The sequence below is a fragment of the Bison bison genome, unplaced genomic scaffold (genome assembly GCF_000754665.1).
Source record: "Bison bison bison isolate TAMUID 2011002044 unplaced genomic scaffold, Bison_UMD1.0 scf7180017864197, whole genome shotgun sequence".
NCBI lineage: Eukaryota > Metazoa > Chordata > Mammalia > Artiodactyla > Bovidae > Bison > Bison bison.
The window spans coordinates 982,044-1,001,496 of record NW_011494769.1 but is presented as its reverse complement, the minus strand read 5'-3'; the positions used below and the strand labels follow the sequence as shown (position 1 = coordinate 1,001,496).

General features: G+C 42.0%; 1 protein-coding gene and 1 long non-coding RNA gene across 2 annotated transcripts in view; one reads left to right on the top strand and one right to left on the bottom strand.

The window, feature by feature from the left end:
* Positions 1-19,453, top strand: part of RYR3 (ryanodine receptor 3) — a 567,299-nt gene that overhangs the window by 256,410 nt on the left and 291,436 nt on the right. Inside the window, exons 6-10 of the mRNA XM_010844173.1 lie at positions 1,792-1,904; positions 3,008-3,107; positions 5,888-5,981; positions 11,065-11,139; positions 13,895-14,051. Coding sequence (XP_010842475.1) covers positions 1,792-1,904; positions 3,008-3,107; positions 5,888-5,981; positions 11,065-11,139; positions 13,895-14,051 — 539 coding nt within the window. The remainder of the gene's footprint in view (positions 1-1,791; positions 1,905-3,007; positions 3,108-5,887; positions 5,982-11,064; positions 11,140-13,894; positions 14,052-19,453) is intronic.
* LOC104991622 overlaps positions 17,113-19,453 on the bottom strand; it is an 11,087-nt gene continuing 8,746 nt past the window's right edge. Inside the window, exon 3 of the long non-coding RNA XR_825626.1 lies at positions 17,113-17,477. This is a non-coding gene — a long non-coding RNA (uncharacterized LOC104991622). The remainder of the gene's footprint in view (positions 17,478-19,453) is intronic.

Below are 19,453 nucleotides of genomic sequence, written 5' to 3'. Positions count from 1 at the left end.
ATGTGTACAGTTCCACAGTGATGTCTTGTCCTGCATCTTTATTGTTCTTTTTTCTTTCTTTCTTGTTCTTAGTCTCACAGGAGTGGACCCTGGTGTGTGTGTGTGTGTGTGTGTGTGTGTCCATTCTCCACTGTGCTAGGGACTCTGCGGGCCCCTTCACTATAAAAATGTTTGTCTTTCAGCCTTGGGAAAAGTCAAATATCTTTTAGTTAATGTTCTCCCTTTATGTTCTCTTACTGCTTTCTGAAACTCCTCTAGGTCGGTTTTCTAATTTTCTTTGCAGTCTTGTTTCTAATCTGCTTTTCTTCATTCTTCATTGTGGGAAAAATTTTCAACTTTATCCTATAACCTTCCTGTTTCTTTCTCTCTTTTTCAGGATCAAAGAGATTTCTTTTTCTTTGAAGGGACCTTCATGGATACTCTCCTAGCTGCTTCATGAATGTTACTTTTTCTTATGCCTCTGAGATGATTAATTCTAAGAATTGTTTGAAGTTATCTTTAGCTCTCTGTAATCTTCATTTTTCCCTTTTCCTCACTTTTTGGTTTGTTCCTGTTGTTCATGTTAGAGACTTTCCTTACATGTCAGCTTATCCCTGGTCCCAGTTGATGTTTAGATCGAGGCAGTAAAAACCGACAGGAAGCCCCAACTGTGTGAGTGGCTTGCCGTGTCTTAAGTTTCACTTTGGGATAATCTAGCAGGGACCTGGACATTGCACTGGATATGCCCAAACAGCAGTATGGTTTTTGTTGGGTAGTTTTGCTTCCAAACTAAACAGTAATCTTCATTTGGATCGGGGATGGTTCAGCATCATGGCTGGCATTCTGGAAGCTGAGGAATGGAGGTAGAGGAAAGGGAGCTGAGATTTTACTAACCAGAGCACCAAATTCTAATTACTCTCCTTTTTCAGCAATACTCTTTAGTTCCACGTCTGACAGTGCCTGATACCTGGAGTGGTTTGTCATTCCACGGATATCACTTCTATTCTTCTGTAGACTGGAGGAGGAAGAGTTGCCTGGCATGCAGGATAGAGAAAAAGATCAAATGTTCCCTTAAAGCTTTCAGCCACTCCTCCTGTTTTCAACCCCATCTTCTATGGTTGCCTTCATAAGGAACTGTTATCTCCAATTCCACAGAATTTCTGGAGAATATGTAGCAGGAATGGCCTTACTTCTTAAGATCAACTTCTCAATCCATTTTCTTACCCAGAGACTGCAGTTGTAGCTTTGTCTTGGCTAAAAGCATCTTTCAACATTCCTTTTCCCAAAATATCAATTTTTCTCCTTTGCTATGTATTTCTCACCTGCTGTCTTAGACCTTATAGATTTAGACCTTTTGAAAACTTCTGATTTTTTTTCTAGTGAAATTACTGATGATTTAGTAGAATTTCATGGGGAAGGGGTGAGGCAAAGATAACGGTCTATAAGTGGTCAGTAGACCAATGAAGTTATTTCTGAAATATTTGTAGGTGCATATGAAAAAAATATCGTTTTTCTGTATGTATTAAAAATACTCAAAGGCTTCTATAGCTTTTGGGCTCCAGTGTTCTTCTCCAAACACTGTCTTTCTGTTTGTAAAGAAAATGAAAATGATAAACATACTCAAGAGCAGACGTGGGGGTAACTGGAATGCTTATAGATAAATAGAAATTGAGGTCTGGAGGGTGTGTGCATGTGTGTGTGTGTGTGTGTGTGTGTTTCAGGGATTCTGAACAGGAGGAAGGAGGATGAGGGGCAGAGTTAGGGACACTGACTTCTGTGATGCAGTCACTAACTCAAGGAGCCTTTGTGCAGGAGAAGCCTGTTGGTGGACCATTCATCCCGCTTCCAAGCAGAGGTCTGAGGGAGAAAAGGTTCGAATTGGTGATGACCTCATCCTCGTCAGTGTGTCCTCGGAGAGATACCTTGTAAGTACCTCCTAACACAAGCCTCTTTCATTTCCAGAATTGCTTCTTTTAGGAATGGATGGCCAGGGAAAACAGAACCACATCCGATTGGGTAGGATAAGATTACCTTTACACAGTATACTTGAGACATGATTAAATTGTCTCTCCTGCCATATTGTCATGGGGCCTGGAATGTAACTTTTTTTTTTTTTTTTAGATTAAAGCACTGTTTCCAGCTTAAATGCCCCCAGGCACTTCCTAAAAAGCCAACAATTGACACATTAGTTTCCTTTAATAGTAGTGTTAGTTGTTCAGTCTTCCAACTCTTTGTGACCCCATGGAATGTAAGCCTGCCAGGCTCCTCTGTGCATGGAATTTTCCAGGCAAGCATACTGGCATGGATAGCCACTCCCCTCTCCAGGGGATCTTCCTGACCCAGGGATCAAACCTGGATCTCCTGCATTGCAGGCAGATTCTTTACCATCTGAGCCACCAGGGACTCAGTTTATCTCTTTGGTTAGCTCTTGTCTAATTAGGAACAAGCCAGAAAGTGTTGGATATAAAAACATAATTGGAGGGAGAAAGAGAATTGGACATGTTTCAGAGTGTGGGATGTCACAGTGGTTGGAAAAGGCAGGTGAAATTTTGCCCCTGGTAGTGGTATTTGCATACCATACAAGATGTCAAGCAGCATTGACATCAGGCCCTTAAGGGATGGGGGCAATTCCTTACAGATCAGAGAAATATCAGAGATAAGTTTTTAAGTTTCTCAGCACCAGTTCTGCCAGCAGATTTTACTTTGTCTAGACCAAAGGCTGGATTAATTTTTCCCAATTGTAAGTCCCCTTCTCCTGCCAAGGATAGATATTTTGTAACTTCCTGTTGAATTTGAGATCCAGCTGAGGGGATGAAGTCAGCATGTCTGCCACCTCTGTAGCTGCATACTTCCTCTTCCCTGAATAAAGTGTCCCACTTTGAAGCTGCTTCGAGATGGGGTGGAGCACTCTCCCACAGTCTAGGTAGAAAAAGCCTGATGAGAGTAATCCTTGAAATTCTAGGTGAGCTGCTTCTGTCAGGACTGGCCTGGTGATTTAAAGGATGTCTCATTTCTGTTTCTGCTGCAGCATCTCTCAATATCAAATGGTAACATACAAGTGGATGCCTCCTTTATGCAGACACTCTGGAATGTACATCCTACGTGCTCAGGAAGTAGCATCGAAGAAGGTGTGCTTCTTTCTGTGCGTCCAGCTCTCAGCCCGCCTGTTTGTCTTGTGCTACGTATATTGACGTATTTTGCGACTTTCCAGTTCTGGCACGGGTGTCTCGGTACCCACTTAGTGTGATTTTTGGTTCACCTGAATTCCTTTCTCTCATGTTAATATGGATTATTTCCTGTCCTGATTTCTGATTTCTTGAGCACTTCTGACATGATTTTTCAATTCTTTCAATGTACCATTGTTTTGGCACTGTGTGTGTTCAGGACCTTGGAGACAAACCTTTCTTCTCCCACTGACTTTTCAGTTTTATTTATGGTTATAAGTATACAGACCTTAGCAGGTTCAATTTTAGAAGACATTATTTGCCAAGAAGGTGATATTTTTTATATTTCTCCCCAATGCATCTCTCTCTACAGGTGGGAGGAGGACTTTCTCTATAATAAAAGGATGTTTGGCCATTTGTTTTTACTTATATTTATGGAAGTCCATTTAAAAATAACAAATGGCATTTTCTCCATATTTTATTTCTCCCTTAGAAGTAAGATCATCAAAGTTTGTTCAGCATATTCTATTTTTTGGAGCTAGGCAAAGTCAATAACACCTTTCAAGTTATATAATAAATACACTGGCCTTATTTTACTCATGGGTAATATCACTGCTGAGCAGGATAATCAGATGCCAGTGACCTAAGGGTTATCACATCACATTCTAGGACTTTATAGCAAGATCAGAATTTTTTTAAAATACTCATATCACAGGTTCTAACCCTATTTTAAATCTTGAGTCTGTGAAACCTCTTTCTATTAGATGATGTTGGAAAATGGAAAATTGAGAGTTGTCAAGGTGATACCCCAGTTTCAGGAGGCATCACAGCTAACTTGAAAAATGAGTAAGCAGCAAATTTTTAACTCTTTTGGCAACTGAAGGAAGGCTTTTCAAAGGCAGGATGTGTTCAGCTCTCTTCTTTCACACCAGAATTCACCCACTGCTCTAAATGTTTTGTCAGTCATTCCCTTTCTCTCAGGAACCAAGGAATCCCAGGTTAAAATATTCCCTGAGGAAGTTTTGACCGAATCTTCTCTGCGTTAATTTTGTTCATTTCCACTATAGGGATAATATTAATGCCCAGTCCCACAAGAGGGTTTGTGGGGATTAATTGCAAATCATTTCACAACAATGCTTTTAAAAGTTTTGAGTGCCCTTGTGGTAGAGCTTGGGCAGCTGATCACTTGCATTATCTGACTCTGCAAAATGTTCTCTCAGCATCTGCTGGTGAGAAACCCACTTCAGCCCTTGAGAAAAGGAGTGCTCCTCCTCGTGACCCTTCTCTCCTGATTATTGCCCTGGTATATTTCAATTAAGAAATGTTGTAATGCGCCAGCATTTGGCAGCTTCCTCCGTGCCATAGAATATTGATTGGAGAAGCCTAGGGACTGCAAATGATGGGCTGCAAATGGAGCATGGCTGTGCCATCGTAAGATGATAGATCATTTAATCAAGAACGTGATCATGGAAGGGGTTAACTTTCTAAATAAGTTGGCTGTTAACAGTGCCCCTACAGTATATCATGAATTATTTTAATGCAAAAAAGTATACAATTGTAAATATTTGTACAGTAAAAGAGAGGAAGATGAGAAAATGACTTGTAAACATTTGAGGAAAGCTTAAGAGGAACCTGCCTTACCTGGACAGATGGAGAAAATGAACTAGGGAATATCAAGACTATCCCTGTATAAGATGTATTGATAACACCCTTTTCTCCCCTGGCATGACTTTTCCTTCTTACTATTATAATCCAACACTCAAAATAGTTTCACAGGCCCTAGAGTGATCTAATTATGTGATTTTCTCAAAAAATCCTGATACAGACATTGAACATATTAAGTCCATATGTCTCCTGAGAACAGACTAGTTGGGAGAAATTTTTATTTCAAAGGGATGACAAATTCCGCTTCTTCATGTAAAGTAAAGTTCATACTGGGACCCTTCCCCTGCTACCATGTTTTTTAAATGGAGACTTGCCGTTTATTTGAAGACTATTTGGTCATCATGTTCTTGAAGTTCATTGTTTCCTATCCATCTCTGAACTCCATGGCTATTGAGATTCCTTTCCTTATTGTGAAAGCTAAGGGCTAGGTGACAGCTGCCTCTCTGCTTGGCCACTCAGGGATTCTGAAATGTCATTCTGCCTTCTCTTGGTGTTGGAATAGCATTCAGGTTTGATCTGTGTTTACTTAACATGTTCGAAAACTAGCTACTCCTAAGAAAGCTCAGAATAAGTTTGCTTCTCCTTTCCCAGTATCATCTTACTTTCTCATGACTGCAATTTGATTTGAAACTTACCACAATATGTACACATCCACATTGTAAGAGCTTATCCAGGAACTTGGTGTTGGGTCTATTTATGTCCTCAACAATTGGAAAATCCTTATCTTCCTAAGAGCAGCAAGTCAAATTTCCTTTTGGTTGTGTGTGTATGTTTTTAATGTATTATTTTATTGAGGCATAGTTGATATACATTGTATTAGTTACAGGTAACCTTTTGGCTTTTAATGACATGAATTGACATTGTTTTCACCTTCCCTTTTGATACTGGGCTTATTCATCTCTGAAACCCTATTTAACTTTCAGTGTTAGAATTGGTTTTTTTCTACCTGAGGCCTAAACTCGTGGAATCTGTCATTTCCCAAATGCTTCTCTCTTTGTGTTTTCTAAAATAACTGACTCAAATATGTTCTCATTATTCAGCTTCCTGTCAGCTCATGGTAGGACATAATTCTGTTACAGGATACCTACTTGGTGGGCATGTAGTACGTCTTTTCCATGGTCACGATGAGTGTTTGACGATACCATCTACAGACCAGAATGATTCCCAGCACAGGTAAGCCAATAGCTTCCTCCTCCTTCTCTTGTCTCCTGTCTCCGGTGACTCAAACTAAAAATTTTGCATTTGGATATGTCCGCCAATGAATTCTGTAAGTGTTGGTTAACTGACAGACTTCTGTCCAGTCGTGAGTTGCAGTTGTAAAACAGGAAAGGCAGTATGCTCAAGTTTGCTCACAGGAATAGCATGCACATGCTGCTTCTTAGGCAAGAAATTCCATCATGCTTTTCAATCCCATTGTTTTCTTTGGTTACTCTGGAATCTGAGGAGTTTCTGGTAGCTTTAATTGCAGACTGAAGCCCCCATTTTGGTGATGGAAATCAGGGTAATCGTTCTAGTGAGTCTGTGCACTTATATACATTATTCACCAGGTTCTTCAAAGGCAGATCATCTCTGTTACTCCCCCTTTTATGTGCTATGAAGGTGGAGTTCAGTGGTTTCATTCTGCTTATCACCAAATAGGATTGGAGAAACCAAATGTCAGTATCCAGACAGAGCTGGATTTAGCAGAGGACAGTGCCGAAGGGAGTGTGTAGAAGGAGCTGCTGAGGATGGTGCTTTCTCTGGTCCTCTAGTTATCCTCTCGGTGGATGCGTTTCCAGAATTCAAAGTCAGGAGATGGAAGATGTTAATCTAGATCTTAACTTCATGCTGAAGCATCCTTTTGTATTCTGTTTATATACAGAGGAACAGAGTATACAAACTTGGCCTCTGTAATTGTGAAACCCTGATATATTTTAAAAACTCAAGTCTCAGATCCAAATTAAACTGAACTTGATATAGCAAAGAATCCACCTGCAATGCCAGAGACCCCAGTTCAATTCCTGGGTCGAGAAAATCCGCTAAAGAAGCGATAGGCCACCCACTCCAATATTCTTGGCCTTCCCTTGTGACTCAGCTGGTAAAGAATCCACCTGCAATGCGGGAGACCTGGGTTCGATCCCTGGGTTGGGAAGGTCCCCTGGAGAATGGAGAGGCTACCCACTCCAGTGTTCTAGCTTGGAGAATTCCATGGACTGTGTGGTCCATGGGGTCACAAAGAGTCAGACACGACTGAGCAACTTTCACTTTCACTTTTTCACTTGAGACAACAGTGAGTCTGATCTCCCTGTTGTCTAATACGTCCTTTGTTTTTGCATGACACCTGTGGGAACCTCATTAACTGCATTTCTTTACTTTGTTAGAAACACAGGTTCACATCTACACATGTTAGAAACCGTCTAACTCAGGCTCCTGCCAAACATCACACACTGGACGATTTCAGTTGGGACCCTGAAAACCAGAGATGCTAACTCTCTAGCCAGGGCTCCTTCCTTATTTCATGTCCTAAATGACACTCAGGAGCACTGTGCTTGAGTGTGTTATTGTACATCTTAGAAACTATCCCTTGGCAATGCTGTGCTGTGCTTAGTTGCTTAGTCATGTCTGATGTTTTGCCAACCCCAGGCTCCTCTGTCCATGTGGATTCTCCAGGCAAGAATACTGGAATGGGTTGCCATGCCCTCCTCTAGGGGATGTTTCCAACCCAGGAATCGAACCCTGGTCTCCTGCATTGCAGGCGAATACTTTACCATCTGAGCTACCAGGGAAGCCCATCCATCAGCAATGTCTATTGTTCTGAGCCTCTCCCGACTCACTCTGTCCTCTGTGTGTCCGTTTGTGGGAACCAGATGTGACCCAGATGGTGTTTAGGACACATAAAACACAGACCTCTGGCAAGTGCCTGATTAATTCTCATCCCGTGGCTCACGGTTATCTCTGAGTAGAAAAGAGGCTGAGTTGATGTCCATTGGAATTAAAGATTCCCTATGCTAAATGACGTTATATGATCCTATTCAGGTGCGATTTTCTTTTCCTTGTTTTTAAACTGTAAGGTTGTGCAGTAGCCCAAGTGCTGTCTCTGTAATATCTTATTCTGCTGCATTAAGGGGAAGGCTTGCAGAACTGAAATTTTGTGAGTAGGTTGTGCAGAGTTGTCTACATCTAAGATGGAACACGTTGGAACTCACTAGTTCTTTCCATCCCATTCTTTTTTTTTTTTCATTCCTATTCTTTTTTAAGGAAAGAAATTTGGAAAAAATTAAAATAACCTGTACATGGCCCTTTATCCCACTCCCTCACCTCCACATGCACACATGCGTGCACGCACGCACACACACACACACACACACACATGTCATTACATTTAGAATGAAATTAGAAGCAGCCTAGGCAGAAACTGTGCTGCTTGGAGAAGCTTATCATTTTCTGGGCATTCCTGTTGAGTGGTTCAACAAGATCCTGACCCAAAAGAAAGTTTGGACAAGAATTTGAAAGAAGATGCTGGGGAGAGGAATTCCCAGAATGGGCCCCCGAGCCGGGCTTGCATGCCATCATTGAGTTAAGAGTAAAGGTAGCTTTCCTTTGACTGAGGATTTCACGTGAGCTAATTTGTATTTTGGAATAAAATAGATTAAAAATCTAGATAAAAAAAGAAATAGATAAAAAAAACTTAAAAATTTGTAAGGAAGCATGAAAGGGTTGAGACTGGGTTGTCAGCAGTGGCTCCTTGTACTGGAACTTGGATCTTTGTAGTCACTGGTCTCTCATTCAACACAGGATGCTTTAGCATTACTTGATGTCTTTGTGAGGTGAGTGATAAGCCTCATCATTGTCATGAATCATCAGATAAACCCCCAGAATGGGCCAGGATGGCCAGGAGTACCAAAATGTGGGAGAGCGCAAAGAAATAGGAAGTTGAGAATATTCTAGGAGGTCCCCACAGCCAAGAAATCATGCAAGTGATTCCACTGTAATGGGGCTGGCTTTCCAGAGGAAATCGCTTGTATTCCTTGTAAAACCTGAGAGCAGCCAGGCCCGTGAGAGGCTGACCCTCCCAGGGTGCAAAGCCAAAAGGATAATCTAGCGTTCTGAGCTCTGATCCTTGGCTCTGCCTCGGGCTTGTCAAGCACCCTGGGGTAAGTCACTTACTGAAGCCAAGGCTGAGCTGTCAGCCACGCTTTCAGAACGCCTCAGTTCCCCACCCACTCACCTCCTCTCCTGGGGTTATTGTTTTAGAGAATGGGAACAGGTTGTTTCAACCCCTGTAACCTTGCAAGATTCACTGGAGCAAGCCGCCTCCTTTTCCTAGATGGGAAGAACTAACCTTCTAGAATTCTTTATATGTCAAAGGGAAAGAGTCCTCAAATCATGTGACCTAAGGTGACCTGCTCCACCTTCTCTACCTGAGAGACCCTTTTGCTCTCACTGAGGATGGAGACACATCCATGAAAATCTCAACTAATTTTCCTGTGGAGCTAGGTCAGAGCAGCCTCATTACTACTCTGGGCCTGGCACAGAGACACCTGGGATGCTAGACCTCCCTTTTAAATACTTACTACATATTTCCTGATAGTATGTACATTTGCAAAAAGTTTAGAATGTCTTCTATAATCCTACGAACCAAAGTTAACTATGGTTGATGTAGTGTTTTATTATATTTTTGTGCCATGTAATGTAGCTTTCCATGCATGTTCATAAGTGTCTATAAACAAAATTTGGATAAATCAATAGTACACAATATTTTGTACATCCATGAACATCTTTGTACATGTTCCTTACTTTAAAGAAACCACATTAAATGCTCACAACCATGCCTTGACGTAAATACCCTATTAGGTTCATTTTACAGACAAGGAAGCTGATGCACAGAGATTTGAAAGAACTTGGCAAAGTCATGAAGCTAATAGCTTCAAATTCAGGTCTACCTGACACCCAAAATTAATATTTGTAAGCAACTCATAATTATATTACTTCCTGGGAGAAAGAAAGAATTACTGTACTTTTCCTCTTCCCCTCTGTTAATTAACTGTTGTCTCAAGACATAGGTCAAGATTCTCCTGGGGTTTGACTAATTCAGTAGTGATACATCCAAACCTTCTACAGTAGAGGTATCTTTTTAAATTAGTGAAATTAAATGAAGTTAAATGATCAGTCTTGAGCTAAAGTCACAGGATTCTCAGAAAGTATCTGGATTCAGTATGCCCGGTAATCAGGGACCACTATTCATGAGACATACCTTTAAACGAGGATAGTTCATTTAATTTCTCATAATCTGATAGAGATAAGTTGTTCCCTATTGTGCAGATTTTAAAAAATAGACTTTGCTAATCATCAGATAGACATTAGACAAACCCATTTTTACAAAAAGCCTGACCTGTACTCTTCAAACCTGGCAAAGGCATGAAAAACAAGAAAATACTAAGAAACTCCAACAGACCAAAATAAACAGGGAAAACATAACAACTAAATGAAATGTGACATCCAGGATAGGACTCTGGAACAGGAAACAAAATTTATAGAAAAACTGGAAAAATCAAAATAAAGTCTTGAGTTTAATTAGCAGTGATGAGCCAATGTTGGTTTCTTAGTTCTGACAACTCTACTTCATATTGTAAGATGATAACTATAAAGGAACCTAAGTGAGACTTTACAGAAGCTCTCTGGACTATCTTTGCAACATTTTTATAAATCTACAGTTATTCCAAAATAAAACTTTTAGTTAAAAACACTTTAAAAGATGATTATTAATGCAGGAAAGGGGAGAACAGTGTAGTAATAAAACCCTGAACACCACAGTAGCTAAGCATAGAGGTTTGTCCCCAGCTTCCTAGAGCAATGGAAATGAGTTCACCCTGTACTGCATGTGTTTTACAAGTACAAATACATTTTCTAAAGATGTGAAAGTGCATCAGGGAGTTGAACGTGAGAGAAACGGAGCATTCAGTACTTAATCTGATATGTGTCTGGACTGTTTTGACTCCTGATGTAGAGATGGAGACAGTCCTTTCACTGTACGCCTGACAGTCCATGAGTGTCCACGACGTGTATGTGGTGAGCATTGCCCTCGCCTTTAGCACCTTTTTTCCCTTTTAAGAGAGAATATGAAATTGTGTCTTTCTTTGAGGTTTGTTTCTCATTTTGCTTACTATGAGTCCTGAGAAATACAGCGTGTTCTGAGCAGCCTCTGCAGGGAACTGTCCCCTGCCCAGTGCTGATCAACATCACACACGGAGGATCTAATCTCCACCTCTGTTCACAGAAGGATATACTATGAAGCCGGGGGAGCTGGCACGAGAGCTAGATCGCTATGGAGAGTGGAACCCCTTCGGATAAGGTAATGGAGCTTCAGGGTTGCATTCTTTTCAAGATAGGTTTTTTGTTTGTTTGTTTGTTTGTTTTCCCGGACAACCTATTGTCTTAAATGTTACATTTGTTCTACATTAGCTGGCAAACTCTCAGAAGTTACTTGGCAGAGGTAAATTCTGAAATGTCTGTGACTTTTGCTTTTGTTTTTAAAGCACAGCGGACACACATGTGTGCGTGTACACGCGCACACACACACACACACACACACACATGATTTCCAAGACTTCTGCTTTGACTCTGAAGTTAGCAGGCTCTATTGCTTGATCCAAGCCCCCAGCTCCTGCCACCCTTGCAGTGGCTATGTCATAAAAGGCAAGCATAGACATGTCCACTGAAAGCCATCAAAGCTCTTCTCCCATTTATTTTCTTAAATAGATTCTCTGGTACCCAGGTGAGTCTTCCTCCTCCCGGTAGCCTTGTTGGCTCCAAAGCAAAGTTAGCTTTAATTGACAGAGTGGCGGCTGTGATGGCATGAGGTAGGGAAGACTAAAATATCCCTGGACGTGTAGCTCTGAAGGAAACCACATTTACCAGAACTTGTCAGAAACAATTGGCTGGACGGAACAGGACACCAAGACTTTGGAGACAGGGACTTGAGTAAAGGCATGGCATCTCTACTGCAGAGGAGTTCAGTTAAGCTCTGGACTTTTCTTTTGCTGAGCGGGATCACAAGTTAGGCTCAAGCTAAACTGCTCAGGGTAAGAGCAGAGGGTCAGTGTGGCCATTTTTTGTTTTCTTTCTCTGCCTTCCCCTCTAGCTCTCTGTTCCATCTCTGCCTGAACACATGTTCAAAATAAAATCTCTAGTGGGTGGGGGTGTATGTGCCTCCAGGGAGTTCTCAAGATAATCCATTGGTGATCAGGAGAAAATATTAGAATTTCTCTTACACACACATACAGGTACATTCAATTTTTTTTTTTATTGAGGAACTCTAGAAGAGGCTGACTGAAAGGGTATGGTGTCCTAAGGAGTACCCACTTGTTAGCTGGCTTGTGGCATTTATATTCTCTTTCAAGCCTGTTGAAGTTTTTATAGCAACATACTCTGTTTTTTTTCAGGATATTAGGGCTTGGTTCTTGTTTAATGAACTTTTTAAAAAATAAAAATAAGTATGTATATATAGTTCCAGTTATGGTTCTTTATTTCCCCAGAGTCTTAAACATGAAGAATTTAAGGCTTCTATTAATATAATTTGATTCTTTGGTACTCCAAAGAATTAGATCAAGGGGAGAGTCATTTTAAAAATTGATACATGTATTTCTGAAACATTTTGTTCTAACTGAAAAGATAATTAGATACAGATTATTCAATGAATAATTTCTGCCCTAGCACTTACCATGACTTTTATTGAATGCCAGCCTTTTGATGTAGGACCATATGGTTCTACAATCCATTCAGCATGGACTCTCACTTATCGCAATCATCTTATTCTGCTTTACTTTTTCCCATGGAATTTAATATCTTGTAACATTCCACAATATTTACTTATTTATGTTTGTTTATTATTTGTCTCTCCCTGGTGAGTGTAAACTGCATAAATATTTCTCTTAAAGAGAGGATTCTTTTCATTATTAAAGTAGGATTGACATACAGTATTATATTAGTTTTATGTGTACAGTATAATGATTTGACATTTGTTTACATTGCAAAATGATTACTGAAGTAAGTTTAGTTATTATATGTCACCATTATGGAATTGCAATTTTTCTAGCAATAAGAGCTCTTAAGACTTACTTTCTTAGCAACTTTCAAATTGTGATGATAGTCAATAATATATATATATTACTATTACTATATATAATATATATATTATATAATATATATATTACTACCATGCTGCACTTTACATACATCCCCATGACTTGTTTTATAACTAGAAGTTTGTACCTCTTGATCCCCTTTAACCATTTCTCCCACCTCCCCAACCTCCCTTCTCTCTGACAACCACCAATCTATTCTGTTTCTCTGAATTTTGTGTTGTTTTGTTTGCTCATTTGTTTTGTTTTTCAGATGCCACATATGAGTGAAATTATATGGCATTTGTCTTACTCTGTCTGATTTATTTTACTTAGATAGTACCCTTAATATCCATCCATGTTATCACAAATGGAACAATTTCATTCTTATGACTGAATACTATTCCATTGTGTACGCATATATGCCACATTTTTTTATTGATAAACACTTAGGTTGTTCCCGTATCTTGGCTATTATAAATAATACTGCAATGAACGTAGGGGTGCGTATGTCTTTTCAAATTAGTGGTGGTAGTAAAATACTTGAGTGGAGACCGTGCATTTGGAAATGCCTCACTTTCCCAGAAACAAGTTTCTCTTCAAAAGCGGGCTTCTCATTTTTGTGTGTAATTTTGGCATCAAGACATTTCAGTGAAATGAAGGAAAACTTGGAAGCTTGGAACTTCCAGTTACATTAAACCATGGACCTGCCCAGAGGGCGATGTTCCTTGTTGGTGATCTTAAATGTTAGAAGAGAGCTCACAAGAGAATGCCGTGCTGAGTTGTAGACAGACACTTGATCTTAGCCAGAAGACTGAAAAGTGATGAGTTGGAGGCAGAAACACAGTCCTAGAGCAAGCCAGGAGTCAGGGGATGTACCGTAGAAGGGTACTGAGTCAGAACATATGTAAAAATGCACAGGGTAAATATTGAAAAAGACCTATTTTTTTGTGTAAATGCAATTTCTTCTCTCTTCCATCTGTCCAGCTGGAGTGGCAGTAACATCAGATGGGGACAGGCTTTCCGACTCCGGCATCTCACCACAGGCCACTACCTGGCCTTGACAGAAGACCAAGGCCTTATACTGCAAGACCGGGGAAAGTCGGACACCAAGTCCACGGCCTTCTCTTTTCGAGCATCCAAGGTGAGGTGAATTTTGACTTTATTCTCAAAGTGAAAGCTCTGAAACCTCCAGGTAGAACTATGACTGCAAAGAAAATAGGCTGGAACAAAACGGAGTTGGAAATTAGACCAATGATAAATACTTAGTTCTTTTATCTTTTAAACTGAATTCATAGAGGAATGTGTACCCTGGATGAAGACTGAAGTCTTAAGAGAGAAAGGCTTGAATGGAAAGTGGAAAGCCCTAAAAAACAAAAAGGATCACAAGAATGGACAGTGTTGCTCTGAGGCTACTGGAAAATGTTATTGTTGCTTAATACGTTCTGAATTGTTTTTACTACTTTTAAGTCTTATTAGGGCTTCCCTGGTGGCTCAGATGGTAAAGCGTCTGCCTGCAATGCAAGAGACCCAGGTTCAATCCCTGGGTCAGGAAGATCCCCTGGAGAAGGAAATGGCAACCCATTCCAGTACTCTTTCCTGGAAAATCCCATGGACAGAGGAGCCTGGTAGGCTACAGTCCATGGAGTTGCAAAGAGTCAGACATGACTGAGCCAACTAACACTTTCACTTAAGTCTTATTGCTTCACTCCCATACAGCAAAGATAACGTGGAGGCATGAGTTTCAGTGTTATGTTTATTTAAATCAAAGAAGTAATTTCTCTCAGGTGCAGAGAAGGCTTAATTCTGGACATGGCATCGTCTTGCAGTTATTCGTATTATACAGAATTACTAGTTCCTTTTCCTTGTCATGTGTTTTCTGCAGATCTCTTAGCTCCACTGTGCCTCACCTGCCTCCACGAAGAGCACATTCTGTGGTAGCTAGGTTCACCTCAAACATGTAGATTTGCCATTTGATGTGTAGAGAGAAAAATATTTTTTTAAACTTCTGTCTTTAACGGTCAGCCAAGTTTGACTCTGTGTCACTCAGAGTCTGATCTAGCTGGATGGTCAGAATCACACGCTGAGCTAGCTCCTGATGTACAGTTTGGTGCTCTGCCACTTTATGATTGTTCTGGAAAGAGCACCCAAGCATGAGACAGGCTCGCACAGTGTATCCATAGTTATAGCAGCCCACACTTTCTAAGAGGCTCAGCATCTCCGTCGGGAGCTTCATCTCTAGCTTCACTCTTCTTTGCTCCTTTCCAGACACAGATCTTGATTTGTGCTCTCAACACGATTTCCATAAAGGGTTATTGATGATTCTGTTCGTGTAGGACTTGGTGTCAGGCTTACAGCTGAATTTCCATGGGGACATCTCTGTTTCATAATGAATCAGAAGAAGCCAGTTTTTCAGCACCACCTTCATTGAAGCAGGGGGTCAGACTCCTTTTCCCCTCTCTTACAGTCCTAAAGTTTTTGAAGCAGTGAATCTCTTTGGCTTAGAGGTTTTTCTGCCCTAGTTACCCTGTATCAGATTTAGGCTTTCCTGCACCCATCGTTCAAAGATTAAGAAATGAGAGCTTCCTGGGACTTCCCTGGTAGTTCAGTGGTTAAGACTCCAAGCTTCCAGCACAAAGGCAAGGGGTTGATGCCTGATCAGGGGAAAAGATCCCATATGCTGTGTAGTGTGGCCAAAAAAAAAAGAAGAAAAGAGAGCTTTCTGCCCTAAATTTCCTTCAAGCATCTCCTTCTCTTTGCTTCTCTCTAATGGCGCGTTAGCTCCTTGAATCCATTCAGGTTCTCAGAACACATCTCCATATGTTACTGTCACTTTTATTTTTTTAAGATTCCCCACACAAGGATTTTAAATTCAATTTTATGACCATGGAGTAAAAGATTTTTACCTCCAGGAAATGAGTTAGGGCATTGCAATTGGCTAAAAGGAGCAGCGAAAGAAAACAACAGGAAAGTTCTAAGAGCAGAGAGGAGTCTTCCCATTCTTCCCTGAGAGACACCTTGGATTTGGGATGTGGAGGCAGGGCAGGCAGGGGAAGCCAGGGAGGGGCGGAAGATAAGAGGTGACTCATCGTGGCCTATGACCAAGGAAATGCCTTTCTAAGAATGCCAACTTGGCTTGTCCCCTCTTCGAGCATTCCCTCCTGGTCTTCTCAGCCCTCGACAAACCCCGACTTGGAGACCTTTACCACTGCAGAAAGAGGCTTCTCTTGTGACAGCAGAAAAGTCAGATGGCCTTCCAGGCAGCTGGCAGGATCCTGTTCCAAGGGGACTCTTCCCTTCCATTCCTTTCTTGGCTCAGCCTCACGGAGCATGGCTTGGCGCTGTGCTGCAGCCTCTGTGGGAAGCCAGAAAGGCTCAGAGCACCACAGAGAGTCTCCATAACACTCCTTTCACTTGGCACCACTTCCGGCCTATAAGCACAGTTTACCCTCAAAAGGCTCGTTGCATATCTCCCCCCGATTCCCACGCACAGGGAGGCCAGCAGCGGATGGCTGAAAGCCGTCGTGGTACCAGGGGCCTGCCCACATGGCAGGGCTGGACAGAAAGCCGCCCGTGAGTCACATTGTCCTGCGCACTTGGCGATGCACTTGCATTTCATTGGCGTCACAATGTTAGAGGTTTAGATAACTCTCAGTGCAGTGGTATTCAGCCCAGTTACCTTTATTTTAATTTGAAAGAAACTGAAATTAAAATGTCCTAGTCTCCATATCTGATCAAGATAAGGCTGCTTCCCCCAGGAGATCCGGGATTCCTTGGGATATTGTGTGGGCAGGGCATTGGGCATCTTAGCCACGAAGCTGCACAGGAAGGAAGAACATGCAGGAGCCCATAGCTCTGTCACCAGCAATCTGAAGAGCTCCTGGGGAAGAACTCTAGAGATGCCTTGATTTCTCTGGGCCTGCAGACTCCTCCTCAGTAAATGTCTTTTTTTAACTTCTTTTATTTTTGGCTGCAGTGGGTCATCACAGCTATGTGCTGGCTTTCTCTAGTTGCCATGAGCAGAAGGCTACTCTCTAGTTGCCTTGTGGGAGCTTCTCTTGTTGAGGAGCGTGGGCTCTAGGGCTTCAGTAGTTGCAGTGCACTGCTTAGTTGGCCCATGACATGTGAAATCTTCCCGGACCAGGAATCGAACCATGTCCCCTACATTGGCAGGTGGATTCTTATCTACCGGACCACCAGGGAAGTCCTAGTAAATGTCTTTTTACCATTCTTGGCACAGGACCTCTGCCTTAAATACACTCTCCACTGTGCTTCTCCTCACTTGGGAATAGTGATGTTCCCCAACAGAGGGATTAGTTGGCTCTGGCTTTCAACAGCAGGAAGGTGTTGCACTGTCTTTCTCGCTCTCAGCTGTACCAGGTGTTAGGTGATGGAGCAGACAGCAGAACGTTGTCTGAAATAGTGGCCCAGGTTCTGAAAGGTGGCACAGGGGTTGGGGAGACTCACTGGGAAGGCTGAGAGGAAGAGATAGTGTGTTCTTTGTGCCTCTGTGAACGAGATTGAGTGGGGGATTATCTGATTATCTGATCTTCTCTGTATCCTGGAGAATCTGAAAAACAAGAGAAGAGACTCCTGGAATGAGCGCCGTTTAGGCTCCTACATTTCTAGAAGGACATTGGGGGAGCTGGGCTGTGAGTCATTGGCAGTGATGGGCTTCTTACCCCACGTTTCCTGTCAAGTTGCGTTAACCCATGACAGCTATGACTACATGATCAGGGGCCTGGGGACAGCTGCAGGTGCATGTTCACATCCTCAGCAAGATGCCCTTACAAGGAGGATGGCAGGTATCCATGTGAATCTTGTACCCACAGGACAGGACAGGGATATGACTGAGCCTTACTGGGAGGGGTCGAGGTCAAGCATCGGCTGCAGTGTTGCTTGGTTCAAATGGAATCAAACTATGGGCTCTGAGAAAACTATGTGACTGAGCAGAAAGGGATCTTGATCAGAACTCGCATTCCTCTCCTTCACCAGGAGATCCAAATCAAAGTGGAGGTCTGGGAGCTGTTGAGGGCTCTGAATTACAGCCTTACACCTGTCCCCTCAGTCTGGAAGGAGTAGGGTGTCAGATAGAGCATGGCTTCCAAGTCACCTAGATCTGGCCTTGACTCCCATCTACCCTCTGTGGGACCTTGAACACAATTCTTATTCTAGCTGCACCTCATTTGAAGTCTGTCGTGAAAGATGCTCTGAGAGCCGGCCCCTGGGGACTTCCCTGGCAGTCCCGTGGTAAAGACTTCACTTTCCAGTGCGGAGGGTACGGGGTCGATCTCTAGTCAGGGAGCTAAGATCTCACATGCCTCCAAGCCAAAACCCCAAAAACATTAAACAGAAACAATATTGTAACAAATTGAATGAAGACTTTGAAGAGCCAACCCCTGCCTACCCTTCCCTAATATCTCTGGCCACCAGCTCATGTTTGCCTTGAGCTCTAACATACTAAGTACATACTGTGTTTGAACATGGTATCTTTTCTCACAGCTAAACGTGTAGCTAGAATACCTTTTAACCCTCCATGTACCATAATCAGCAAACTCCTCCTCATTCTTCAGACAAGTGTCAAGTGCCCCTCATGGGAAGAGGGCCTTTCCCCGTAGGGCCCTTTTCGTGACTCCATTATAGCCATCACTCACTTGACTGGGAGCCCCTAAATGACAAGGAGCACACATCCCTCCGCCCGCCTTTTCTGCACCTCTGCACCCCATGCAGTGTGGAGCGTGTAGTACGTTTGAATATCACTCACCAAAAGGTTATGTAAGTGTGGTCGTACAGCAAAATCCTTTCCATTTTAACCTCCATCCTCTTCACAGAATTTTATAGTCATTGTGTAATCATTTTCAATCACAACACAACCCCGCAAACATTCAAGGAGAGAGATTCATTAATTTGAACATCAAAGTCAAATTTCTGTGAACTTGATTTCGCATCATTTTCCCATGGTCTTGACATTGCAAGGCCATTCCCCAAGGATCATCCGGTAATGTGATTTAATATTTACTCTGGCGCAGCAATGCTGTCTATTTAGATGTCACGTCTCCGAGTCAGTTTATAACACTCACTTCCTTTCAGGGAAGGATGAATTAATAATGTTAAAGCAAGCCTTATTATATGAAGCCATTCACTTTTTAGCTATTTTTTTAATGACTCTACCATAAGTCCAGAATGATTGAGATAGAATCTCAGATTTTGCCTCCTTTATTACAGAAAGCCAGAGAGCTATCACTGTTCTCAATTAGAGGAAATTTTTTTTCAGTGTGTAAAAACAATTCAAATCAGTCAACATTTGTCAAATGTTGCCTGCTATATCCTGAGATCTGTGTTCTTGGCCAAAAATGATGTTTCCTTTAAAAACTGCCCACCGCTCTCTCTACTGTGTGCAGAAAGCATGCTTGTAGACCGGATCCTCTTATACTCTTTAACCTCAGCGGTCCTGCCGGAAACAAGAGGGCAGCTGGGTTCACAGCATATCCCTCTGTGAAATCATGGGCACTGATGTAGTGCTGTTTGCGCATGTCCCCTTGCTTG